General features: G+C 47.1%; 1 protein-coding gene across 2 annotated transcripts in view; it reads right to left on the bottom strand.

Moving 5' to 3' along the window:
* LOC126533662 (transmembrane protein 135-like) overlaps nucleotides 1-27,950 on the bottom strand; it is a 63,019-nt gene that overhangs the window by 19,412 nt on the left and 15,657 nt on the right. Inside the window, exons 4-12 of one of the 2 annotated variants that reach the window (XM_072289360.1) lie at nucleotides 25,191-25,327; nucleotides 18,952-19,041; nucleotides 16,653-16,686; nucleotides 14,819-14,887; nucleotides 13,170-13,216; nucleotides 10,217-10,259; nucleotides 8,841-8,949; nucleotides 6,436-6,549; nucleotides 3,347-3,484 (exon numbers count right to left, since the gene is read on the bottom strand). In XM_072289360.1, coding sequence (XP_072145461.1) covers nucleotides 3,347-3,484; nucleotides 6,436-6,549; nucleotides 8,841-8,949; nucleotides 10,217-10,259; nucleotides 13,170-13,216; nucleotides 14,819-14,887; nucleotides 16,653-16,686; nucleotides 18,952-19,041; nucleotides 25,191-25,327 — 781 coding nt within the window. The remainder of the gene's footprint in view (nucleotides 1-3,346; nucleotides 3,485-6,435; nucleotides 6,550-8,840; nucleotides 8,950-10,216; nucleotides 10,260-13,169; nucleotides 13,217-14,818; nucleotides 14,888-16,652; nucleotides 16,687-18,951; nucleotides 19,042-25,190; nucleotides 25,328-27,950) is intronic. The other variant, XM_050180847.3, reaches the window with a different exon arrangement.

Here is a 27,950-nt window from a genome sequence, read left to right as displayed (position 1 = left end):
CTTTCATGCGTAATTTTATGCGCATTTTTTTATAAAGCACCCCTCTACAATAATGCCCTTGGAGTGAATGTAGACGCAATGAATCAATACCTAAAATAGAGAACTTATTGAACGCCTTGCGGGCGACGAGATTTTAATGCTTGCTGACCACGGCGGCGCAAACAAAATTACGAAGCACTGCTCCAAAAGCTGCAGTGTGGATTGGCCTGGATTGCAGGCAGCAGTCTTGAATGTCAGCGACGATAGCTTGTCACTACTGCAGTTTTGGTTTCGCACTAAGTTCTAATGCGCATGTATTTTTTAAGTAATGTTCTCACGAAAGAAAAAAATGACAACCAATTCACTCTATGAAGATGGAATGGCAGCGAGAGCTGGCGACAGTCAAAGCTCTCAAACGAAAAGCAAAGGAGCTTTCGCTGCCATTCCATCTTCACAGATTGGAATGGTTGTCTGGGAAAGTGCGAGGGGGGGGGAGGCGTACCTGTAGCGCACGGTCCCGATTAGTCACGTCTCGTACATTTCCGTTACTCGTCGGGTCGTTCTCGAACCACAGACGGTCGCACACTATGCAACTAAATCCCAAATGTTTATCCAGCAACTCTCGTGGGAACTTGGCATCCGCGCCTTTGAAGTCGTTCACTCGCTCCATCCGGTACGTCTGTCGCCGTATTGCATTGCAAGTCTGGCGTCGTTGCTCGTTCGGAGGTGCCCGGTCTCTGGATTGTCGTTTTCGTTCAGCAGCGCGGGAACGTTCCTCGTAGGTGGTCGTTTCGCGCCGGCGCCGTTTACATTCTCGTGACTGTTCCCTCCGGCGCTCCTCGTACGCATGTTGTTCTTCGCGTGTACGAACTATACTTGTCCGTCCCACCGATAACGCAACCGTTCAATGGCTCACAGCCCCTTAATCGATAGTCCATACCCCCGTAGACGCGGCCTCCCTGACCTGCGTATCGGGGGGTGGGTACAGACCGCCTTATCCATTAGACAATAAAGTTTATTCTATCTATCTATCCCAATTTCGATGACAGATGTGAATTCTACGCTGGAGTGATGAGCGCCAACGGAGCCAGCTGTGGAAGAAGACGACGAACGCGCGAGCAGCGGCACTAGCGCGGTTGCGCGGTTGGCGCTGAGAATTTTTAAGTACTTTTTGAAAATTTTGTACAAAATTTTTTTTTCAGAAACATCTGTTCTTATCCGCGTGCCTGGGACCTCTTTGGGACCCACGTATGACAAGAATAGTTGAAGGGCGAGTTACAGGTTCCCGAGCCCACAGGGGTATGTGCCATTGAGCTTGGACTCTTTCTGCACTATGACCAGGATCGGCCCACATGAAGATTTTTTCTGTTGCCGGAGGCCGAAAGAACTAAGGAATGTTAGTCATGTACAACTTTCGCTGTAAAAAAAAAAGGAGGGGGGAGCGCGTTAGAATGGACTAAATATGAGATACGTCATTCGACTAAACAAACCTAACGTTGCTTCTTGGGGCCCCTTGAAATGACATATAAACTGAAATATTGTATCACCTTAGACTACCGGGTTTTTCTCCCAAAACTTTGTCTGAATTTCCTGAGTAGAAAATCTCAAGTAATTAGCGCTAAAAATGACACTGAAGAGGACCACTAAACCAGTTTAACTGGTAAATTATTCTTTATAAGCCGTTTACGGCAATAGGTCAATTACTAGGCGTGAAAATGAATCACTTTCTCATTTCTTGTTTGACGCCGAAACCCCAGCACTGTGCGTGTGACGTCACGACTTCATACACAGTGACGCCATGACGTTTTAGATTTCGAAGTATTTTCCTCGTATTTTGGCCGTCGCGGCGTAGTAAATCTTCTCGAAACTTGCCAAGTCTCTGGCTCCATTAGAATACTGTGCAGTCTATCTTTGCCGAAAAATAAAGAAAGGAAAGAAGGTAATAAAAAAAGTACGACCGTACAGACGTCGTCAAAATCTATGACGTCACGGAGAGTTGATGCGGGAACTTGAAGGCCGAGACTCCACCAGTCTCTTGTTATTGCGTCTTCTCTGACTTACCAATCGCGTCCTCTCGCAGCAGGAGTGGATGTGTCGGTATTGTGGGAGTGTATTTCACTAATTTAGCTTAACTATTTCTTTCCCTTCAGGGACAATTTAAAGGCGAAGGTTAAACTTTCGGTTTTTCTGTTACTACGTGCCCACGTCACCACGCCTGTATGACGTCAGTCGGGCGCGTCACGGGTGTAAAGTTGCCAAAGGTTGCCAAAGTGAGCCTTCGATTACTTTCAGATGTACAGTAATACTTCGACAACTACTATTCGGTTGGTAATGTTTTGATCATTCGTGGGGCAAATCGATGACGTCAGGAGGAACGGCGGGGAACTTCAATGTGTGTCGGCACTCGTTTTTTTGTTCCTTCATTGCGCATGTGTGATGAACTCCTTATATTGACGTCTCTCGTGGAAATAAAATTTACTTGAAACCTTGCGCTTGCCCATGTCGCTGCCCTCTCGTCCTTATCTGTAATCGGCTCAGCATCTTTTCTTAAGCATTACGAACCAGCTCGGCCAACAAGTTTTATGGAACTCGTTCTCTCGTTTTTTTTTACGTCGCTGGTTTAGCTGTCACACGTGTCACATCATTAAATAACTGTCACAGCATTACACGGGTGACATTCGAACCGTTGTCACTTCTACACCTTTTTGAGCTCAAACATTAGCGAACCTAATAGAATGGCCGACAATTACAATTGTAACAGGCGTGGTACAGAAAAAGAAAAAGGAAATCCGGCAGAATCCATATCTCACAATGAATGTCGAAGTTAAATGCGGTTAGCATTGAAGCGATGCACCGATGCATCTACGAGCTAACGCCGAAACGTGTACACAGCCGGGCTCGATCCTCTCTCGCACTTCCCCATGCGTACGCTGCGCCATCTAGTGACGCCGCCGCGAAGTCCACCCGTGGCGCGGGTTAGACTCCGCCGAGCACTGGAGGAAATTAAAAGGACCTTTTCTTTTTGTCATTCAAGATCGGCACATACGCAGCGGCACATATACCCAGTGACCCAAGATGGCGAGGAAGGTCGACAGACAGACAGACAGACAGACAGACAGACAGACAGACAGACAGACAGACAGACAGACAGACAGACAGACAGACAGACAGACAGACAGACAGACAGACAGACACAGACAGACAGACAGACAGACAGACAGACAGACAGACCCTAGAAAGTTCGTGAAGCACCCTAAGAATGCTAACCGCATTAAAACTCCCTAAAGCACGCGACGATCCCTCCAGGCTTCTCCCTACACCCCCCTTTATTTCGGTGGGCTTTAGTTTCAGTCGCATGCAAACGCACCTCGAGGAACTTGAAGGCGAAGAACAAGGTGATCCTGGGGCTCGGCCACAGTGCCAGGCAGAGTCCGGCAAGCAGCGCCGCGGCGGGGTCGTGCCACGAACGACGTGACCCTCGTAGCCTCAGGACGCATCGAGTCAGCTGCGTCAACCAGGCGGCACTGCTGAACGCGACATACTTAACGGGGCACCGTGTAAGTGAACGCGTGAACGTGGTTTAATCGCGACAAAATTTACGCAGGAAGATGGACACTTGCTACTGTGGTCATCAGCGGCCGAAAAAGCGATGCCCGAGCCTGGACCCAACGTTTGGATAAGGGTATTTGTCTTCGTCAGGTGTTGCCTTGATGAAGAGAATTTGCCTTCTCTAAAAGTTATACCCCTGTCAAGCGGGCAAGTGCACTTACGGAGAGTGTCACTCGGTTTAAGTGCACTTTGCCTAATCTAAACGTCGCAAGTGGAGAGAGATAAAACATTATTGTGTCATTGATGGGGTCCAGGGGTGGCGGGGGTTGAAAGTCACTTAAAAGAGTGCACTCCGGTTGGAGCGCATTCACGGAACGCACTTTGTTGGCTGAGTGCGTAGCTTCGCCGCCAGCGGGTTAAATGGTACAAAATGTAATGCATAAAAAAAGGACACATGAGTTCAGTTTAGTTGTTGAACAGCCTTTGACAGAATAACCAGAACAGAACGCGCTCATATTCTGTTTTGGCAGGATCAAATGCCGTCTCGTCGCGCGCCACCATGTTGTTCTGGATTGGCTAGGCATTTGTCTTGGCCGGCATTGACTTGCAACACACTTATAATAAAAATCTTGTCGTTTTTTTTGTTGAGAAAATATAGATTATGTTTGTTTGTATTTATATACAACGTAAAACACTAACTATTTAGAAGTTTTCTTTTTAACCTACATCTTCAATAAATGCGCTCTTGGTCTGTCGCCAATTTTTTATTTTTCTGCTAGTGCGCTCTGTTTTCCAGTTTTGCACCGCGTATCCTAAAGTGTCACTCAAGGTCCCGAAATGCACTCCCGTGATAGCACTTGACTTGCCCGCTTGACAGAGGTATAGTTCCAGGCTCAGGATTCTCTTGTTCGGCCGCTGTTCATCGTAAAAGCTGTTTAGACTAATGCGATATTCTTTCGCAACTACATGCACAGTCCCATCATAGGAAAAGAAAAAATGAAATATAAGCTTCATAGAAGCTTCTTATTATTGAGTAAAACGAAAGCCCAAGGAATCCGTTTTCGAATTTCGTGCCAAATCTTTGCGCACTCAGAATATGCAGTTGTAACACGCGAGAAGTCGTAGCTCTCGCCGGGATCAGCCTTTTGCTTACTTTCGAAACTAATTCTTGTTAATCACGAGCAAATGTTGAAAAAATCGATAACGCTTAGGAGAAGCTGGTGCGTGAACTTTAACGTGGCTTCATCGCCTTCTTGCTTACGGTAGCGTTTATTGCAGCTAATGTTCTGTCTTCCTGTTCAAAAGATAATGAACCAGCTAGAGTACAGACGGCGCAGGCGCTGTGTCGTCTGCTTGCTAACGTCCCGTCTTCAGTGCTACTGATGTCCTGTTTCTTTGTTTGCGTTTTGCACAGAAAACAAGACATCAGCGAGAGAAGAGACAGCGCGGGCGCTGTGTCCATCTCCGTTCCTACTGAAATCCCCCTTCTCGGCTTCAATATAACTGTCTTTTCGCGTAGCAAAAGGACACCAGGAAGAAGACAGACGGCAAAGGCGCTGCGTCGTCTGTCTTCTTGCCAACGTTGTGTCTTCTGCGCTGCTTTCAAAACTGCGTATTATGGCTCGTAACTGATTTCTCGACTTGCGCCAGGCACCGGACACTGGTTTCAGTTTCGCGTCCCCACCAGTGATGGCGCCGCAGTGTCGAAAATTACGACCACCAAGAACGCTGCTTTCGTTAAAGAATGTACGCTGCTGCCGATGCCGAGCCTCGATAACTTCTGTCGCACCAAATTTGATCCAATGAACCAAAGATTGGTGCTCTATAACTTTGCGAATATGGTGCTACGGAAAGCGGCGATCGCGAGCAGAAACAAGCCGAGCCGCATAGTCGCCAGCCACTTCTGGCTAGGTTCTCGCCGTGTGCTGTTTCACGCACCCCTTCCTCCCTTTTTTTTTTTTTTTTCATTTTCGCTTGCTTCAGAAGTGCGGCAGGTGCCGTTTGCTCGTGCTTTCAGTGCTTTGTGAGAACGCGTTCCAGACAAAAGTGGCGGCCACGCTGGACAAGCTGCTGAATACCGGTGAGAACATCTCGAGGTAAGACAAGGCGTTGCTCGTTTGAAGCTGATCAGTTTCACTTGGTTCAGGTTGCAGTATACCATTTCTATTCCTTCAGTAGCTACGCTACTGCTACTTTCAAAATAATAATGCGCAGCTCTAACAGGCATTTTTTTATACGATAATGGCTGTGGTTGCGATAATATCAAATGACAGCCTAGCCACACATTGTTCTTGTAGTTACACAAAGCACGTAAATGAACGTTTCAAAACAGTATAGTGCGATACTTCTGGCGCTTCCCCCCATGAGCCTGCATCTACTTAATAAATTTCCTTACACCTCGTTTTGCTTATGAAAAAACGTAAGATTAAAGTATTCCAGGTTACCTTTCACAAAAACTGAAGCTTGCTAAGCGTATCGAACATAGTTACGATAATGTAAATCGATGCTACTAAAAACGACTCTTCATCAATGAAAAATTTTGCGTACCGAAAGGTGCCATTAGGATAATGTGCTGGACCCAAATAAATATTAAATCCGAATATGCATATGGGCGCTTCGCCACAAGACGCGCCGGACCACCTGGAAGCCGAAGCCGCAAGGGAAGCGGACCCTCCCCCGCCACCGCGGATTTCGTGATCACCATTGCTGCGCCATGCACCTACTGTTCTTGCCGAAAACCAGTGGCCAGATGAGCGCTAGCAGTAGCGTTCCGCGTCCCTTAGGGCTCCACGGGACTGTCCATCCCTTACAAATTTTTTATAGAAAGTCTACACACAGTCTATAGACTTTCTATAAAAAAATTTGTAAGGGATTCCTCAGTTAAGTTTTCTAAATTTACATTCTTACGCTGTAGATGGCTCCGAGCGATCCCAGGAAAAGTCCAGGTCGAGGGTCGACCCGGCGTCCCCAGGTCAGGACGAAGGACGCCGCAGTGCCGACGCTTGTGAATACCACGAACCTCTGCGAAGGTTTGCAAGGGGCGCCAGAGCGTGAGATTTATCGCAGGCTTGCGGTCGGTTGCGACACACACGCGAATAGACACTTTCTCTGACAATGCAAAATTGTGAAATGAAAGAAAGGAAAGAAAGAAAAGGAAGACAAGAATAAAATTTCAAGAAATATGTGCGGTCTAGAGTGAGGGAACGTGCAGCAACTGTTGTAACTGCAAACGCATAGTGAGCCTACCCAGGTGAAGCGCAGTTATGCGTTTAGAACAGTCTGATACAGGTGCCCGGTTTATTACAGTGTGAGCGATGCCGCTATAGATTTCAAAGTGAATAAAAATGAGAGAGGCACGTGCAAGGGTCGATACCCCGCTTCTCCACCAAATGCGATAAGTAAGGGTGTGCGAATATTTGAAAACCCGCCGTGGTTGTTTAGTGGCTATAGTGTTGGGCTGCTAAACACGAAATCGCGGGATCGAATCCCGGCGGCGGCATTTCAATGGGGGCGAAAACGCCTGTGTACTTAGATTTAGGTGCACGTTAAAGTACCCCAGGTGGTCCAAACCTCCGGAGTCCCCCACTACGGCGTGCCTCATGATCAGAAAGTGATTTTGGCACGTAAAACCCCACAATTTTTAATATTTGAAATTTCGGATACCTATCGAAAAGGCTTTTCTATTCGATTCGGATTCGAATCGGAAATTCACTATTCGAAGTTTTCCAATATTCGTTGAACTCGAATACATATGAGGGACAACAACAGCTCTTGCGGTCTACCGGAGGAAGGCAACACGCAAATTGTGACTCGTCTGAACGATTCTGGTTCAGGAGAACCGCAGTTGTTGCGCAGGCGATGCAGTTCCTGAACGAACACATGGAGGTCACTCGCGCACGATGGTTATCAGAAATTGAGTAGACATGTCTTGCTTATGTGCAGGCTACGATTTCGCTGTCTCTATTTAGACAAGAAGATTTATCATTTGGCTAATATCACCATGTTTGGGTTCCTTCAAACTGATGACGCTGTGCTGTATGTGGTATTGCCATTAGCTCTGTCAACGACAACTACACTCTACTGCGTGTATCTGGTGACGCACTGCTTTTTTTTTTCCTTTACTGTCGTTATCACCGTGCAATTGGGAATATTCGATCCGATATAGTCAATAGTTCGACGAAAGACATGCACATCCAATTTGCATTGTTTTGAATTCCTTGAGAGAAAAAGAAAGCACCTTTCATCTCGTGCAGGGAAACCGTGTGGCGAAAACTGCGTACAGTAAAACATGAACGACCTAGCTTTGTAGCGTTCGCAGCTCTTTAGAGTGCGTCTCCCGCATTTCGTGAACGGTAAGACGTATGCGGAAAAGCTATAGAACTCTCTATTCGCTTACAAAAAAAAAATGTCGCGCAGAAACCTTCACAGATGATCGTCAAGTTCAGCAATAGCTTGTGACATCACTTTAGCTTTTGTGCGTTACGCCGGCTTTTGTTTTTTCAGCTTGTGGGACCATAAGCGGTCACAGAAGCTGTGCGGAATGGCGGCAGCTTCAGCGGCTGCGCAGGCTGCTGGAAAAATTCCGCTGAAGCTGAGCGGTGCTGGCGCGCGCATAGCTGAGGTGACGTCATGGCGTCACGAGCGGAGGATGTGAGCGGGGATGCAGGAAAATTCAGGGCGTGGTCCTGATTGGCGCACGCTCCGCTCCAACTGACGTCACCACCGCTCCGCCCGGCTCCGCCCCTCTCCTCCTCGTTACGCCACGTGATAAGCGAGTCCTCTCTCAGCTCCGCCGCGCAGCTGTGCTTCCCTCCTCGCATCTTCAAGGGGCGTACGGCAGCTCGATTAAAAAACGAGACAAAAGAAGACACACGGGGACACACACAGCGCTAACATACCGCCGGTGCCTTTTTCGCTAAGTGCTATGAGTAACGCATAGCTCGTCATTGCAATAATAGTCTTGTGCGCTGTGGTTCGATTCGTCGTCGCAAGATGGCGCCACCAACGGCGTTTCTAATAACTGCGCAACGCGCTGCGTGTCCTGTGTGTTTTCTTTTGTCCCGCCTTTTAATCGCGCTACCGTACACCCCTTGAAGATGCGTTACCAACAAGTCCAGATTGCAACCGTCGTGTTTCTCCTCATGGCGCGTTCGCCCTCTCCACTCCATGTCACTCTCTCTCACCTTCCCTCCTCCTCCACTGCTATTCGGTCAGATAAAACGACCGCAAAACTCCGAGGAGGAAACAAAAAAGCAATGCATGAAAAAAAAAAAAAGATCCCGATTGCTATACGTTTGTTCTCACGCGCGTACCGTGAGCGACGCTGCGAAGCAGGACAGGGCCGACTGGAACTTGCCGTCGACGGTGCCTTGCGCCAGATCTCCGTGCTTGCAGGGGATCAGCTGGAAGCCCAAGAACATTCTGCCAGCATCGCGTACGCAAGACACAGAAAACACAGACGCCTTGTGAGGCGAAGCATCTCTAATGTGATACGATTATAATAGAACATCGGGTTAAGAAGAAGCCTTAACTGAGGAACAACTCTATCGAACTTGCATATTAATGTACATGTGAAACACAGAAACAATACTCGCTATAGGCAGCTGAAACAATACGAACACTATTAATGACGTTACAGAAGAAGTATTAAACTTTAGTGGTCACCTGGCGTATTATATTTCATAACTAGAATTATGAATAGTACTATACCTACACACTGCGTGGAAGGCTAGAAAGTGGCTGAAGACGAGCGGTTAGGTTATTGTACGTGCTAATTAAATTACTAAGTGCACACAAAAGGAAAACATGCACTAGTAGCTAAGCGCGCAAGACACCACCAAGGCGAGTTTTACTGAAAGCGGAAAGTTGCTCGCGCCAGGAAATGAAGTAGCTTTCCGCGAGTCTTTGCTAGATGACGTAACGGAAAGCGACGTATTGTTGAAGCTAGTTCGTATAGTTATACAGCAATACGAGATACGGGATGTTGGATTGCGGGTCTCACTGCTTTGGAAAATAGGCGAGAACTCAACCTGACAAATTCTTAGTTGCGTAGCCGGTACGTGTCTGACCTCGACCTTACTAATGCCAGAGGACGTGTGGTTTGGCTAGTTGGTGCTTGGTGAAACTTACAATTAAGAGATGGCAGTAGAGAAACGAGATGAGGCGAACAATACGTGCATAACGCTTTCTAGCGCTGACACTGACATTCGCACTGACAGCTTCGCCGTGAAAGCTCTTCCTCAGCAATGGCTTCATCAAACAAACTTTAAAAGTCTCGGAGTGACCTTCGAATGTAAACGCCGCTGAAGTGGCAGCTGGCCCGGCATACAAATTTACGCGTGAAACGCCAACGCGGCCGGCACTCGAACTCTCGACCTCTTGCTCAGCATGAAAACGCCACAACCATTGAGTCACTGCGGCTTGTTAGTGATTATGCTGCCGCCGACGCCTTTTTCGCTAGGAGCTATACGTAACGCATAGCTCGTCATTGCAATGACAGTTTTGTGCGCTGGCGGTTCGTCTCGTCGTCACAAGATGGCGCCACCAACGGCGTTGCTCACATATGCGTATACGGTATTCGGAAAAACAGTAACACGCGTGCTAACGGGCAGAAACTCTGCATTACTTTCTGCGCATGGGAACTCTCTGATCAGTATGAGCGCACACTGTATACGGTTGAAGAACTCACAGACCGTAACGCCTTGAGACTCAGGTCCTTTGACTTGGTGCCCCTGCAAGAGAAAAGCGAAATCGGTCCATATCGTGTTCAATAATGCAATATAAAACACATGCGTTCGCGTACAAGACGTCGTAGCAACCCAGAGCATGATTCTGCGGAACAAGAGAAATTTTCCTCGGGACTAAATGTTCGACTGGACAGCAGCGTGGCGGATATTCGGAAGCCCGATATTCGAATCCACACATCACGAGTAGTCCTTGATTAAAAACAAATCGGCTGTTTCGTATAGCTCCCCCGCTGCTAACGGCTGCACAAGGAGAGGTGATACGAAAGAGCTTACATTCTGACTTTAAAAGATATTTACAACTTATTAGTACATCCGCAACGCGAATAGCAGCTACAGAAATAAGCAGCAATTCGAGCACAGCTGTAACACGATCTGTAAATACATAATGTATCCTTATGCATGCTATTGCATGCTAAGTAGACATAGGGGCACGGGTTTTCATATTCAAGTGAAAACAACGAGCGGCTTAATACTTCAGCCAGTCCAATAAACACATTTAGTACTGAAAGTAAAGAAACCGCGCAATAAAAAAAAAAGCTGTTCGAGATTTCTCGTGAGGCGTACCGGTGTGTACACAGGCGATTTTATTTGTTGGAGGCCAAACCTTATATCTATATATATACCAACATTTCCTTGCGCTAAACTTGAATTTGTTTCTTCAGTGTACTAGTGACCCTAAGTTTATGGCGAAAATCGATCACAGCTGGCAGCAGCAGCACCTCAGCGAAAACCTGCGCGAATTCGATTCCATTTGTGTCCATGATCTGCGCAAAAGGGGCCAACAGCGAAACGATGCTCCGCCTGTGGGCACGACAGGACACAGTACTATGCATTCCTTCTTCGTATGCATTTCCCTGCGATACACCTAAGCCGACGAAGATTGTCCTCCACCAAAACACCTCTACGTGAGGCCTTCCCGCAGACGTCACTTGTGCGACTAGCTACGGGTGGTTATGTGCCTGTCGCTCTATTCGCTTCTAAATTTACGGACCTCCGGCTTGGCTCGGCTTGGCTGTACAAAACCAGAGCAGCGCTGGTGCCAGAATACACCCTGCATGAACCCCTGTTTATGACGGCGGCCGTAATCGGTACATAGCGCGAGCTTTCTAAAACGGCGCGGACTTGACCGGCGAGGCGTAAGGACAAGGTTTTTTTTTTTTCCCCTTCAACTGAGGGACTCTGAAAGTGTTGTCGTGTCGAGGACGTCGTAAGACACATTGCCACACGCAAGCCTTTCTCCTCCTTGTCCCCCTACCCCTCTTGTAAGCGGCATTCACATGCAGCGGTCGCAGTTTGCAAACGGCAAACGTCAACTCATATGCGCAGCTTCGCAGACGTTACGTTTCCGCCTAGCGACCGTGTGCACTGCATTTTCCGTAATTGCGGAGGACAGTCGAGGCGGCTACCGAGCGGACGCGCATGGCCGAGAACAATGGCGAGGAAAAAAAGGAACTGGAAATGTGGGGCATGAGCCAGCACGCATTTAACTCAGCTCTCTGTCGCCCTAAGAAAACGTGCACCACCTTATACAGGATAGTCTACGTCGTAAGAACCGCTCTACCCGTTGTAGTGCCCCGACCAGTTTTCTAAACCAAAATCAAAATAAAACATTCAGCTGTCTGAGCTTTCTAACGGTAGCGTCAAAGCTTTCCAATCGCTCTGTGCAGAGTTTACAAACAGGCAAACGTGTCTGACAGAAGTGTTTGTTTCAAAGTTGTGTGAGCCTGTCGACATTACGTTACCAGCAACAGGGACGACAAATCCGTTTATGTTTACAGACCAGTGTTTCAATAATATACGAAGGTAATCCAAGGAAGCTGTACTTTTCCACAGCTTCGCAATCATCACCATGACATAGCAACGCGGAAACATTTTCAATAATTTATATATTTTAAATAAGCAACACCAACACAGGAACTACTTGTCGAAGTAGTTTTATACGGTAACGCGCGTTTTCCCAGCGCCGTTTGCTTTCTGGTTCAGGTGAGCAGACGGCACCATACCGGAGCTGTTAAATAAGATTAAAACGTCGTCTGCATTCTCTTCTCCAGAACAGACGACGCTGTCGAGCCTCCAGACGTAGAGCTTCTAAGTTTTGAGAAACTCCATGCCAGCAGAACTCTGCGTTTTGCCGTGGTACGCGTATCACTCCTGACTGGCCGACGCGAAAGCTTCCGTAATACTGCACACTTTTATCCAGGCGAACGCTGCAAAACGACCGGGCTGGCCTCCGCAGTTTTGTGCGAATCGCTCTTGGCTTTAGCGCAAATAACGCCTGACTCATTGTTTGCGCCGTCATCGCATGATTACGACGACGTTGACTCAGAGACAGTCATGTGTAATGTACGCTTTCATGTTTCAATTGCCCAAGGAGTGACGAGGGCTCCTCATGTCTTTCTTTTTACCTTTTTGTTCTCCAAACTGCTTATCTCTCGTAGTGGCGACCACAGCGCCACCACGAACTCAGAGCGGCGGGTATAAAGGTCCTTTAGATATTAATCTGTGCACACACACAAAAAATAGCGTTTTGCAAGGAAGAAAGCATCAATGCGACGAGACGCAATTATGGCAACACAACTTATATAATGAGGACGTTGTAACCCTAACTGAACTATTAAAATAATATGACCTCGCGTTGTGTACGTCTGCTCCAACCTGTATGGGACAATATGATCACAGCAGAGCGGACTGTGAAGTGAAAGCATTTCTTTCTTGCGGTAATGTTTTACGTGCGGCTCGTGTACGTAAATATGGTACGTACGTACCATACGTATGCAACACGTACGTATGGTACGTGTTGCAGTGAACTAGAGAGAAATTCATTTCTCGAACAGCGTTACCATGTTTTCGTTTTTCAACCAATGAAAGAGACGCGTACACAAGTGGAAGACGTACCGTGCCAGCCAAACGATTCCGGCCAGACTAGCTGCGAATAGCGGCACCTGAAAAAAAAAAAGTGTGAGTTAGAGGCCAAATGAACGTTGTTGCTTTTATCTCAACAACTCCTCAAACGGCATCTTATAACAAGCCGCACAAACCAGCGTTGCCAATAATTATTGTTGCATTATGCTTTGTTGTTTGTGTATTCTATGTTCAACACCTCGCTCCTGCCAAAGGTTTGACAGCATAAAGAAAAAAAAAACTTCTGTATATACACGACGCTGGGCTATCGTTTGTCGTGCATTTTCGGGGTAGTATTCTGGGCATCGGCGAATTCCGCCGTATTGTCGAATTCTGTAATGGCGGAATTTTAAACCAATCAGAGAGACCGTAGCAGTCCTCCGGGCCAATCAGAGCTGACAATATGGCGTAATCATGGCCGATGTCCAGAATGGTACACCCGCTCCACACAAGACCAGAAATGGACGGAAGCACGGATGCCACTGGTGGCGCCGTCTGGTTTCGGTTGTACCAACTGCAATGCTCCTATACAGCCGAGAGCTTTCGCACATGTAAATACCACGCCGTTAAAAGAAACCGACATAGCAATACTGAGGTGCAACAAGGTGGTGATGATGATTTATGGGCATCCTCTCTGAAACGGGGCGGCATCATAGTCACCTAGCCTGCTTCAGTTAATCAGGTATGCTATACATTCTTTTCATTGTAGCATTTTTATATACAACTTCTTCATCTTTTTTTCTGTTCCTCAACACTTCTCTACTTACCTCGTGCCGCTACGTATGCCTGTAACGGATCTGGTCGTATCTCTTTTATGCTTTTTAATGCGTAAGCATTCTTTACACTTATGTGCCCCAGACCTGTCACGAAAAAAGTGTAATGCCTTGTATCTGCACAAAAATGCGTAATTTGCAAAGTTAAGACATTTAATCGTTATAGTAGCGTAAATGTAGGTGATTGGTAGCTTTATAAGCGATAAGGAACAAGTTAAACAAAAAAAAAAAGAAAAAGAAAATACCTATAGAGATACATACATAGGGTTCCTTAGGAAATGCATGGGGAACATTATAATAGGGGTGAGCCAACTGAAATTTGAGGGCGAATCAACTTGAAATTTGGGTTTCGGTCAACTTGAAATTTGAAGGTGGGCCAACTTGAAGTTTGGGGGAGGGCCAACTTGAAATTTGTGGGTGGGCGAACCTGAAATTTGCGGGTGGGCCAACTTGAAATTTGGGCGGTGAGCCAAATTAAATTTGGGGGTGGGCTAAGTTGTCATCTGCTCTTGCATGTCAGCGGTTGCTTATGTACTGGAGGTGAGCAAACTTTATTGATAGATCGAATACAAGTGGTTGAAAACTTTCCACGAATATATTATTTTAAGAAGGCTTTACCTGTGCAGCAACGACCACGTTTCAGGCGAAGCCACGTTCGAAACAAAGCCTCGGACACTCATATCCCGGCAATCCTAAAGTGCCCGTTAAGAAACTGGCATTGGCGGTGGCGCCAGATTTCCCTCTAGGTAACACTGTGAGAAACTGTACGACATATACTGTAGCGGACACAGACGATGTTGCGTTTCATCGCAAGGAGTCTGAGGGATCTGTGTACCCTTTTTTCCTTATTGCCCCCTTTCTGAATCTCACCTGGAATCGATGAAGACCTTGAGGCAAAACTCCACCGTGTTGAAGCGCTGCGAATGCAACTTCGGCACCCTGCAAAGTCAACGAATGGAGTTTCATCGTGAGACCCCGGTCGGTTGACGCTGCGTGTAGCCGAACGTTTACGATATCGATCTACAATTTAACGATGAGAAGCTCAGAGTGCAGTACATAATCTGCCCCGAAATGAGCGCTATACGTGCAAAAAATAAATATTCAGAGCTGCCACTGATCGGACAGACAGTATGTAAAAGCACGTAGGTTCATGACAAGTTATTAAAGTAACTACTTCTGCGCTATCACTATGCACCAGGTAATACATGCACCATATACGTGTTTTTCTTTAAAAAAATTGGGTGTAATTGCGTGGAATGTTCACTGGGGACCCATGTCCGAGAGCGATATACCGTAGAATGGTGCAGAATTACCAAAAACAAAGCGCACAGCCCAACAGACTGTCGTGACGCTGGCATTGCAAGCAGACCACCACGGCGGAGAACGTGAGCGCGAGCTGGCACACAGGCGGTCATAGCACGTAGCGTTGTTGTTGCTGTTGTTGCCTATTGCGTGTGGCTCCTACATACCCGCGATGGGGGATTGGCCAATAAATGGGTGGTTTATTCCAAATTAATATGGAGCTTACATTTCCGAATACCTATGGAATTAGCATTGAATAGCGTAGAATTACCTGTTCAAGTAAAATCAGGAAAGTGAGATGGAATGAGTAATAATTAATTTAACAGTAAAAAAATAGAATTCAGCAGGGCATTCGTCATTCGGTCCGTTCGGGTGAAGAAGCCGACGTTACTTGCGCAGCAAATCTCAATGTTCACGCAGCTAATTTAAAAAGAAAATCTCTATATCTTTGGGTATTCTGACTTTAGGAGCATATATTGTAATTGCGAAATGGCAACGGAGCGCCAGGTGATACCAAGTGAGCTTAGCGGAAATCCTACGGGTGTATTTGAAGACAACTTTCTGTGGCAACGAAAAGACAGCTGCGAATGTGGAGCTTCCACACGTCTGTTACTTCGTCAAGCAGTCCGACGGCGGTTTCTTTTCTTTTTTCTGTAGGGGGGAAGGGGGGGGGGGGGGGGTTCGTTGAGCAGATACGCGCGATAGCTTCGCATTTGCCCGGACCCGGAAGAGAATAGAAGAAAAAAAAAGTGAGTCAAATTTAACACTAACTTGTCTATTTTGTCTTATTTTGCTGTTTTAAATAAGGTGCTTATCTTTTCTCTTTCCCAGCTTAAACTTAGGTGGACGAGAATGCGGGAACTATAGTTTCACACGAGAGCTCTTACTTTTGTGGCGCTTTGCCACCGTGACTTTCCCTTCATAATTTCCAGAGAACCTTGTCCGGGAGTACGTAGTGTGACTACTTTAGATGTGTGAGCCCTCCAAATTCGCTGCGAAATACACTGGAGTTTCAGTTATCACTTTTTCAAAAGCGCCCCTGTAGCAGTTCGGGACGATCTTAACTAGGACGCCGGTGCATTTCGCATAGCACATTTTTTAAAGGAGAGATATCAAGCAGACGTGGCCTCGCCACTGTTCGGCCGCATATTCGCAATTGCAGCGTGTTTATTTATTTAGTTTTTATAGATGACTTTCAACGTACCGCAGCCCCGGTGTAGGGAGTACAGGATACAGAAATGGCAAAGAAGAAGCAGAAGGACGAGAAGAAGGAGGGGGTCCTAGGAGGAGGAGGAGGCGGAGAAGTGTGCTAGGGGGGTGTATATTGTTGTGACGTTGTGTCTACGCTCACGTGTATACGACGTCATACGAAAAGGTCGAAGAGGGCAGGAGAGCAACTCACCAGTCTGAGCATGGACACCAGGAGCGCCTGGACACTGCAGGGGCAACACGAACACACGTATTACAACTAGGAGACGGTGTGCACCGATAACCATACGCCCGCACCGAATACGATAATTACGACATTGATTTAATAAATATAAAGAAAACGTGTGCCCGTTTCATTACGGCTAGAAATGGTGGAACTCGAAAAGTGCCAAGAGCGCTACACCACAGAAGTACACCGAAATATATGATTCAGGCAATGGCACATAGCGGTGTGCGACAATCCCGTGGCGTCTCTATATCTTAAGACTATACCGTGTATCGACGACCAACATGGTGCAGTTTCTTCGGTCGAGAGGGCGCTTCAATCTGGGAGCTCCTGTATACGCAAACGCACGGGAACGGCCGGAAATCGCGCAGCTCTGCATTTGACACACTAACTTTTTTTGACGAAATTGGGCGCATTTTTGAAGTGCGCTTCGCTTCGTGCGTAGTTTGGCTAGACAGTGTATACCAGTTTGGCCCACACGGGATGGCCGACTTCACGCCAAAAACCGCAACGCGAGGTGTGGCGAAATCGCACGAGCTGGAGAGCCGCCCTTATTGTCATCCTGTCTCAACCTCAACGTGTATTGCGGGCGACTCGTGACGCTTGAAGTCGCGCAGCGTCACGTCTTAGACGAGATGACCGATGTGCGGGAGTGAGGTCGACCATCTTGTGCAAAAAACGGCAAATGTCCTAAAAAGATGTACGATATTGCGGTTATCATAAAGCATCTAATGTTATACTAATTGCGTTTGTCGACATATCTTGCTTGCGCAAATCCCCTGCCACTGAATGTTTTTTTATGTACTGTTAGCACCAACACGAAGGGACCGATTAAAAGTTCGCTTGTGTCCCGGAAAGTGTCTACATATGTGTGCGTTCTGTCTAGAGAGACAGTCTTTATGCAGACTATCTGTAGCCCGAAGGTGGTGACCGAGAACAGGGCTTCAATTGAGTTGAATATTTAGTAATAGAATACGTACGCACGCACACATATATGACCTTACCGGGGCCTAACATATGTGCTTAAGGGTGCCATGCTGTCGCTAATGACGGTAAGCAGGCACTATTCGAATAGTGGCAGTTGCAATACGAAAAACACTGGCGATCACACGAAATAAAATAACAAAATAACAATTGAAGGGCTGGATAACCATTCAAAGCTATTGCGAATAAATTTATGCACATGCAACGCACATCTTGAAATCTATGTGAAGCGAAGCTCTCGCGCAGCGGCCAACAGAACGCTATAAATTTGCCTATTCTATTCCTGCGTCCTCTCGGCTTGTATGTTTCTGGCCGTTTATATGGGCCATCTTGGGACACTGTAGATCTTATTGGTTGCCGCTTCAAATTAACGTAACTCGAAAAGTTCATTGGCGATTCAGCGGCGATTGCGAGAGAAATGTGTTAGCATTACGTCGCATCGAGGTTCCGCACTGACGATTCAAAACCGCTTCCACCACACAGCGAAGTGTTGTTCAAGAGCTCGCTCGACACGCGTCCTGCGTCTTTCAGCGGGCTCGAAACATCGCCGGAATCATCTTAGGGACCCTGGACTGAGGGTTCCTCCTACACTGCTCTCGACATTCAAATATTATTAATAAAGATGTTTTACTCTCTCTCGAGGGGCGAAGTGCAACTGACGATGGTGCGGATAAGACCACCGTCTAAATATGTGTATAGCTCTTGAAAAAGGCCGGGCCGCCGACCGCTTTCTCTGCAAGGTCCACCGTGGCGGCTGAAGGGGACACCACGTTCGTCGCTTAAATTTGCAGCGCCCTCCCTCGTCGTACAACGCGAAATTTATCGCTTGCACACAGTTACACAGAGCTCGTCTGAAATGCTTGTGCAGCTGGTAGAAGAAACACTACTCTGGCCAAACGCACAGTGAATGTTTTTTCCGGATGTGACGTCATTTTTCGTATTGATACCTTCTTTTCAGTGTGTGTACTGTTACATTTTGTTCTGCATGTACGTTAAGCGCCTAATTGTACACCACTCGTTTTATGTACTTTGATAAACGATAAGAATTCTACTGCTTGCCTACTTTTGTGTAACTATATTCGCGGACTTGAACTGTAATTATTTTGAGCAGTCGATTGTGCCGCTCTGTCTCCTCGTATATTTGTTTAATCCAAACTCTGTACCAACGTGTTATTGTACCCACCCCTGTTACAATCCCACCAGGGATTGACAGTTTCTTGAAATAAAATAAATAAAATAAAAAAACGCCGTATCACCGGAGAGGTAGTACACCAACACTTACCGTCTCGGCTCCTCGAGCTTGATGCCCAGATATACCGCCGCCAGGCACGAGAACAGGACTTGGCCCGGAGAGAAGTGACCCAGGTACGCACTGCGAGTCGGTCACGTGATGGCACCATTACGATCCTTACACACTCGTGCCACGGAGAGATCGTACACGGTGTGTCAGCGGCGCGCGCGAGCTTTACAACGTCATTAAAGAGCCACAACGTTTCCTATCAAGATCACCGTAGAAAGAAATCTGGCGACGCTGCGAGCAGTTCACTTGTCACGAGAATGACGGACAGCGCGTGGATTTTCCAACGATTTGGCAAGGCTTCGTTGAGGAAGCAAACTGAGGCTTCTTTCATTAAGTGTCCGTCTTGTGAACATGTCACTATCGTCTGCTGCTGAAGTGCTGATTGGCTGGGAGCGCCTGTCTCCTTCTGACGTGTAGCCCAGCCCAGCCAATCAGAACTTCAGCAGCAGACGAAATGGACGTGTCTACTTAGTGGACATTTGCAGTATACCCCCCCCCCCCCATCACCCCACATCCTCCAGACTGCGCGAAGACAGCGTAAAAAGGTGATCACAAGGACGAAAACGAGACCAGAACAAGCGCTAGTCCGTCTATAGTCGGTGCCAACCTAAGAAGTAAAATGTTATATCTATACATATAACTCCAACTCAAAGGCAATACAATAGCCAAATTAATTCGCTTATTCGCCACTCGTCAAGCGATTATGTGTGTTTAAAAACAACTGTTTCCCCGTACAGATCGGTCTTTTAAGTCACTGGTTTCGAGATGAAACCTGAACGTCTAGGGCAAATTTAACGGTTGATCTTGACATCAGTGCTTTGCCGAAGGTAACATTTTAGCTTGAACCAAACAGCTTTTATTTTCCAGTTAGCCTAGCATCTACACTAGCAGAGCTTTGTCGTTAATCTGTGAGTGGACTCCAGCTGGCTCGGCTCTCTTTCAGAGGTGAAGGGCACGTGCACTGCGAATTTGTGGGCGGAGCTTGTATGTGATTGTTACACTCCATTTCAGATATCAGGTGCAACGCTGTGGAGGCTGGAGAGACCTTTCCGATGCGAAAGCGTCAAATGGACCATTGAGCGTAACGTCCGTCGTCTGTCGTCTGTAGGAGCTAAACGGCACCTAATTTCCCATTGGCTGCGACGCCACACGTCACGAGCGCTCCTCGACGGAGCAGAGCTGGTGAAAGGGAACGCCCACTGCGGCGCCGGCGCGCCAGGCGGTGCGTGAGGGGAGAGGGCATCGCCGCGACGCCACGTCATCCTTGCTCTCGCTCTCGGAAGCCTGTTATCTGCCCGTTCCTTGTCGGCGCAAGCTCTCGCCTGCGTTACACCTGCACTTCGGTAAGGCCCAATCAAAGCGCGTCTTGCGTTTCAAACGCTCGCTTGGCCGCAAGTAGTTCCAAACTCGAAGGACCGCGTAGCGGCGTTCAATTGGACACTAATGCTTTAGCATTCAAAACCCATAAGAAGTGCCTAGATGCCATCGGATATATATTTTTTTTTTTTTTGCAGTGGCTGCCTTCGCACTGTGAAATAGTTCGATGTTTTTGACAATAACTGTGCGAAACCCTTCTTTAGTTAGGCTCTGTATTGGGTGAAAAAAGTCCTAATCAAGAAACAAATAAATTGTGACATACGGCTGCTAATGCATTGTTTTAGATCAATTGGGCTTTCGTTGATTTTCGTTTCGAGTTTATTTTTGCTTGCGTCCCGTCGCGGCAGCCTCGATCACGTGCACGCTCGCGCGAGCAAACGCAGTTGGCGCCCAGCGAAGTGTTGTCGCCTTTGCGCTGATCACGTGCGACTACATCGAACTAAACCAAGTCAGCCAACTTGACAATAAGAAGGAAGCTTTGCGGTAGCCGCGTACGTTAGGTTAAAAGTGTCACGCTCGCAGCATAATTCTTTATAGTTGTTCTTCCTCTGTGCGGCAGTTACGGGTGTTGAGGAAACATTTTGCGCAATCTACGCTCTGCTAACGGGTACAACGACGGAGGCTATGCGAGATGGCCTATTTCGTGCCATGACCACCGGGTGCTTGCACGAAGTCACCCTTAAGTCTCTCTATAGGCGCCCGTCATTTCTGTGTATATTCACACATGTCATAGCATCGCTACAAAACTATGTGAAGTCACATAATCGTTGTACGGAACCATTGTGTACACTGTATATATTGAACATCATCATTTTGTGTAATGTGACGATTAGTTTATGTGTAATTGTGAGTTTCCGCGGGTCTATGTGGTTACATGTTAGTGAGTGTGCTCGGACACTTCTTTCAAAACGTACCATATATATACAATGCTTCGTACGATGCCCATGTTATCGTCCTGGCGGAATTGTGCCGTGATTGTGACAGTGTTCGTATCGTTTCTTGTTGAAATAAACTTGTTTTATAAACGCAGACTTCCAAGAAGACTTCCGGTTAAGCCCTCTGGAAGAACACAAATTACGATAGCCTTTAAATTTACAGAACTCTCCAGCCGGCACCAGATCTGCTGTAGAGTTGCAGTGTTCGACAAGTGAATTTTATTGTGAAGTACTGCCAAAAAAAATAATAAAGAAGTCCATACATGAGCTCGACGCATGGCGCACGTTCTTTTTACCTGAACACATCAAGAATATGTGGACACAGTATACAATGCAACGAAATATTTCTTTTTTTTTTTTGTTGCTAACTTGACTGCTAAAATTGCAGGACAGCAAGTTGTCCTGGCTCCTGAACACACTGGCGCCACAGAGGGGGAGAAGAGGGTCTATTCAGAGATTCGAATACTTGAAGCTCATACTTGGCACGTTATAACGTAACGCTATCGCGAGCCGATCAGCTTGTTTGTGCCTGTGGATGCTTCATTCCTGTAACGTAACGCTATCGCGAGCCGATCAGCTTGTTTGTGCCTGTGGATGCTTAATTCCTGGATTGTCCGTCAAGGATTTGTCGGATTTAGGATTTACATTTTGAGATTGTCGTATCACGGGCGCTCACGCCAGGCGTTATGCAAGACCGACATCTGAGTACGGGGGCGTGTTATTACAGAGCGACTATTACAAACACAGAAACTGCCGCGGGACACCGCGTCAGTGGGCAACGAAAACATTGCGGTAGTCACCAATTAAACTCTCGGCTAACTAATATCAACTAATTGATTGTTGGGGTGTTTACTACTAAACAGCGAAAGGAGCCTTCAGCACTGCCGTGATGCTCCACACCATTGTACAACGGAAACTGAGGGATATAATGACTAATTATAAGCAATGAGCTAACTAAAGTTCACTAGTTATCTTCTAGATTGTCTACCTAAGGAAGCGTGCTGCAACTGAAGAATCAAAGCCAAATGGTGAAGTCGTGTCAGCGTTAACAGTTGCCACGAAACCAGCACCACTTTCGATGTGTTCGCTCGTAAACGTGCATCGAAATGCACTCGTGTTCCGCTTAACTATTTTCTCGGATAGCTGTCTTCGCGCACTGCATGACGGGATGAAAGTAAGCTCGTCCTACCGTTACGCAGCCTGGCGACGTCTTCGGAAGCTGCTTTCCGGAACAGGAAGGTGACATCCATTAGCGCACAAAAACAGCAGCCATGTCAGTGCCGAGCTTCTCCTATCGATAGCTTTCACGTGACGTCACGGACGCAGCATCTTACGGGACTGGTACCCAAAAATGGCGGCCACAATGGCGTCACTGCACCGTATTGTCACGCATACATCGTTTTTTTTTTTCGATAGGGACTTGTTTTTCGCCGTATTATCACCGCTGTCGATTTGTCACTGGGCCGAAGACGCGACGTTCGTGCTGTCATACTGTCACGTTTTTGTGTTTACGCAACTTCTCGACTTTCGAATGCCACACTACGGTGGCTGCGATGACGTCAGTGCAAACTATCTAACTACCTATGTAGCTGTGGCTTCTAAACCGTAAGACGTACTGCACTGCAGCGGTATACTGTATCGTGCTCCATCAAAACGAGAAGGCCTTCATTTGTCATTTACTTCGCATTCACGCTTTAGCTCGTGAACTGGCAACGATTGCAACTCGGTCAGGGCTACCCGCGCGTTAGTTGCGTATAGACAAAATTGCGGAGCAGTTCACTTGTAACGGTATTCGTAAAATCAGAATGTCCGATCGCGGTATGTGCCCTAGTTATCGCGAAATCTGGCCAGGCTTCATTTACAGAGGCGCAACGCGAGCGTATTTACCCGTTCGTGTAGTAGCGGCAGCTTTCTCCTTTTTTTCTTCTTCTTTTTTTTTTTGCTATCTTGGCAGGCTGCCGCTGCAGAGACGCGCGCCTTTTAAAGACTGCTCAGTCTTCCGACTATAGCACACGCCCGCGCGTGCGTAGAATACAACGTATTATGTAAATTAAACCGCGGTGAATAGAACGTTTAGTTATCGTTCGAGACGCATAGATATGGATTGCTATGTGTGTGAGGACTTAACCGATATAGGACAAGGGCGCAGTAATCAAGGTCTCCTGAGGTTTCTGGGCTTCCTTACGGGGAAACTAGACGAAACATTAAGCTGCAGGATAATTTTAGCTTCCATCAGTTGGCAGGTGCTTCCCACGGTTCCCCTCTGCCCCCTCCCGCGTGTTTCTAGCCATAATTTCCCGCCTATACACCGAAATGATTCGTTCTCTCTCTAAGACACAGCGCGAAGAATGCTAGCCGGTGGGTTATACGTCGATAAGTACCTGGAAGCCTTCCATCGGCGGAGCCCTGGACTGAGTGTTCCGCTGAGCTGACTCCGGTGTATCTGTAGTGGCAGCTTTTTTTGAGCATTTTATAGAGCTTTCATTTCGTTCTTTCACCTCTCGGCCGGTCGCATGGCGTACCGCACAAATTGCAGGTCCGTATTCGCAAAAGAAAGTTTGCACGCTAGAACTGCTCGTAATAGCAATTGCCATCCGCTCGTAAGGATGTGCATGTTATTGGCGTAGGTTTGCCGGCCAATGGGGCAAACACCGTTTTGAACGAGTACGAGCTAGCGCAGTCGCGAGCTTATTGTCTCTGTATACACTCTGTCAAGGACAGTAGAGGAAAGTCGAGGACAGTCGAAGGCAGCATAGGACAGTCAAGGAGTCCAGGACGGTACAGGACAGTCGAAGACAGTCGAAGGCAGTCTAGGACAATCGAGGAGAGCCAAGGACAGTCTAGGACAGTCGCACGAAACGTGTTCGAGTGTCTCCTCGCGATCGCAGCTCATCCGAAGCACCGTCGCCAGCCATTCCAATACGGAAAGCAATTAAGCTAAATTCTGGCGTGAATAGGATAGCAAATTGAGAAGGTTTGTATCGGTTCGTGACTAATAACAACAGCGCACTGAAAACGAAGGAAGGAGCACATACACACCACGCAATTAGGCGCTGACGTTGTGTCGTTCAACTGGACAACTTATTGAAGAAATGTGGCGGCCGATTGTCTACGTGGTTGCAATCGAGGTGGTGTTAAAACGTGCGCCTTTTAAGCCTGAGGCACCAAACAAGCGCTGAAAGGCACTGTTTACTCCTCACACTTGGCAATGCGTTGCCGTGACTACGCGGGTGCGCCCGAGAAACTGCTCGGAACCGAAATTCTGTTCGGCCACCGCATTGTTGACATTCAAATTGTTGACATTCAACTGGATCTCAATGGAAAGTCAAATGAAGACAGCGAGCATTCAACAAAAACGCAACACTTATAACGACTTTTTGTAAAGGCCACGGGTTGGTCTGTCTACAGTGTACCCCGACACCTCTAAACACTGTCTCCTACGTCACCTTTCCCTCGACACAGACACAAAAGACGGCAATCATCCACTGCTGACGAACGCTCGGTCAGCGAGAGCGCTCTGAGAAGGAATCCCTTAGAAGGAAACCCTTAGAAGGAATCACGCGTGACATTCAACTGCATGAACATCTTGAAGGGGCAGCGCAATAAGACGATGACAGAAGGCAGGAACACACAGGACAGAAGCAGTGTCGCCAAGCAGTGTGTGTTCCTGCCTTCTGTCATCGTCTTTTTGCGCTGTCCCTTCCAGATGTTCAACCAGTACCAACTCGCCCAAATGCCGATCCTTCTACATTCAACTGCGTTTCAATAGAAAATATACATATGACAATGGATGTTCTATAGAAACGCAGCACAATTTCTGTAACGATTTCTTTTTTGTACGCGTGGGCACTAGCCACTTAGGCTTTCCTCGGCTTCATTGCCGGTTGGCTTCGCACGGGTGTTCCTCACCTTGAGATGCAGGCGAACGCGCAGAGGAAGAAGAAGCAGTAGGCGATGCTGAGAGAGGAGCGAAGGCTGTTTCCGATCACGTAGCTCAGTATCAGCTTCTCCAGGGGTTCGCCCTTGGACCGAGTCAGGGCACTCGTCTGCACACACACGCAATACAGGTGATACGAGATGCGTGAGATAACCGCAGCGTTACGCGGAGGCACTCGATCTCCAGGCCGATGGCCTGGATAGATAAGCTGTGCGCTGCGGCGAAAACAGGTCCGCGACCGTCGTCGATCGGGAGAGGTTCACGGTTGTTGGCAATGAACCGCGGGCTTCTCGCCTTGAAGCGGGCGACGCGGGTATAGATACGAGCGATAATTAAGCGGAAAGCGATCGGAGCGATAGAGACGGAGATGCGTGCTTGCGCGAGCTTGCGCATATCTGTCGATGAAGCCTGTATCGAGCGTCGGTGAAGTTAACAAAAATGAAAAGAAAAACTAACGCCGCGCGCGTGCGTTTGTGTACGACGGAGTAGTACGGGGAAGCCGTAACGCGGAACAGTGTGGCGGCACTCTTGCTTAAATAGGTCAGCGACATGTATACGCGAAGTTAATGGCGTTATCACGCTTGTAATCTTAAGTTTAGATTAGATTCAGCGTCAAGCGTTCGGTTTTAATGGCATTAGGCCTTACATAAGTTTAGATTTAAAGTCGTTACCTTTTCACACACACACAAAAAAAAATTACTGGGAGCAGTGCTAAGTCACCAGCAAAAAACGATAAAGTTAGCATAAATGTTGTAATGGAATGCACGTTAATGACGGCATGCCTACTAGATATAGCTTTGGAGATAATCGCTGAGAGAAAAATTAAGCGACAACAAGAGGAATATGTAGCTCAAGGAAACACCGATTTCAGGCCTTTTGAAGTACACGGGAAACACTGAAATGCTGTTGTTGCACTTAAGGGAGAAAGCAGAGTTCTATACCGACCGTTGAGGACACAAACTTCAATTTGGGGCCCTTCATGGCTTTTGAAAAATAAATTGCCGAAAATCGGCAAGTTATGAAAGAAAATTTCGGAAAAGAAAATGGCAAGAAATCTGTTCGAAAAAAAAATATGATCGTAGCTATGCAAACAGCGATATGTTAAAGCATCTCAAGCGGACAAATATGTTGCGTCAGTTTGCAGCTTCGGTGGAATCGTTACGGAATGCTTCTGTATGTGTCAGTGAACTTCTATTCGCAAATCAGCATTATATATTGGAGTGCAATCCACATTGCTTCAGCTTTGCCCACCTTCGATTTCTCAATAAGGGAAGCGTAAACATATATATATATATATATATATATATATATGTATTCGCTGGTGAAAGATAGAGGTATAAACCTCATGCTTTAAGTATTTTTTTTAATTTTCGTAATACAATTGATTGCCTCAATCAGAAATATGTTTCTTACAACCGGTAAACTTATGTATTTTTGTTTAAATACAACGCGTATTATTAAATTAGGTGCAGCGAGCGGCGAGCGAAGTGATTTCTCAGTTCCCACGTAGATGCCACTTCGTGTCGTCCCAAACTGCTACAAAGGGAGGCTTTCGGAATACTCAAACTGCGAAGACGGCGAATTATGTAGCACGTTTCGTAGTGTCGAAGTTCTGCACTGATACGAAACGGAGAATATCCGAAGTAACACCAGTCTCCGATTAAAGGTGACGTCAGTGCGCAAATTACCTTGAAATGCTACGCATCAGAGAGAATAGAAACGAGTGGTTTACAAAAGAACAATAGCGTGATTGCATCATGAAGAATTATTTTTTTAAAAGAATTGCACAATAAGCGCTGGCGGATGTAAGAACCAACGTCCTACTCCATTCAGGTGTAGAATCCGAAAAGCTCATTAACGATTAAAAAAAACACAAGAGATTACAAGAAAATGAAAAAAAGTGAAACAAATTCTACAACTATGCCTATAGTTCAGTGATCATGACAACAAATTTGTGAAAACGTACGGTAGAAGGTTCAGGTGAAGATGGGCCAGTTGAATATCCTCGAAGTAACTATTCTTGCATTTGCCTAAAGAAATGGCTCCACAAACAGAATGTTTGCGTTGTAAGGGCATCCGCTGGCAGAAACGGGGAATGTCAGCAGCTCCCCTTGAACATGATGCTAAAACATGCGTTCCAGATTTACCCGCTAAAGCCGCGGTCATAACAACTCTTTCGTGTAAAGAGAATCGGTGCCGCCACGGTCCGCTTCGACCGGGACCGATCGCGTCGTCACATACGTGAACGATCCGCGCACAAGACCGCAGCCGCACCAGCTTCGATCACGTTGGCAGTGTACTCAAAACGCCTCAAACGAGGGCGATCTTCCAAGCCTCCGAGTCTGTGCCAGTTGCCATGGAGACCACCCTGTCCCAGATCTCCCTCTTCTATCAACTAGAAGCGTGTTGTCCAAGTCTACGTCACGATTACGACCACTCGGATGACAACGTTCGCGGACCAATCGGGACGCGGCTTTCCGATTATACTCTAGCCAAATATACATATCTCTATCTGGGTATTAAGTTCACCTGCGCCCGGCACGTATGGACAGACATAGACGAGTGAGCCACCAGTTTACCACAGAAGTTGCCCTGCAGGCCTCTCTCTCTTGCGTCAACGAGAGAGAGAGAAGCGGGCTGTTTTAAGTCTCTGTCAAGATTTCCTGTCCGACGACTAAGTGACTGGACCCCTAGAGACGGGGATTCGCGATGAAACTCTGCTCAAACCTCTC

Source organism: Dermacentor andersoni, chromosome 7, assembly GCF_023375885.2.
Source record: "Dermacentor andersoni chromosome 7, qqDerAnde1_hic_scaffold, whole genome shotgun sequence".
Classification (NCBI taxonomy): Eukaryota; Metazoa; Arthropoda; class Arachnida; order Ixodida; family Ixodidae; genus Dermacentor; species Dermacentor andersoni.
This window is presented reverse-complemented; position numbering and strand designations above follow the sequence as displayed.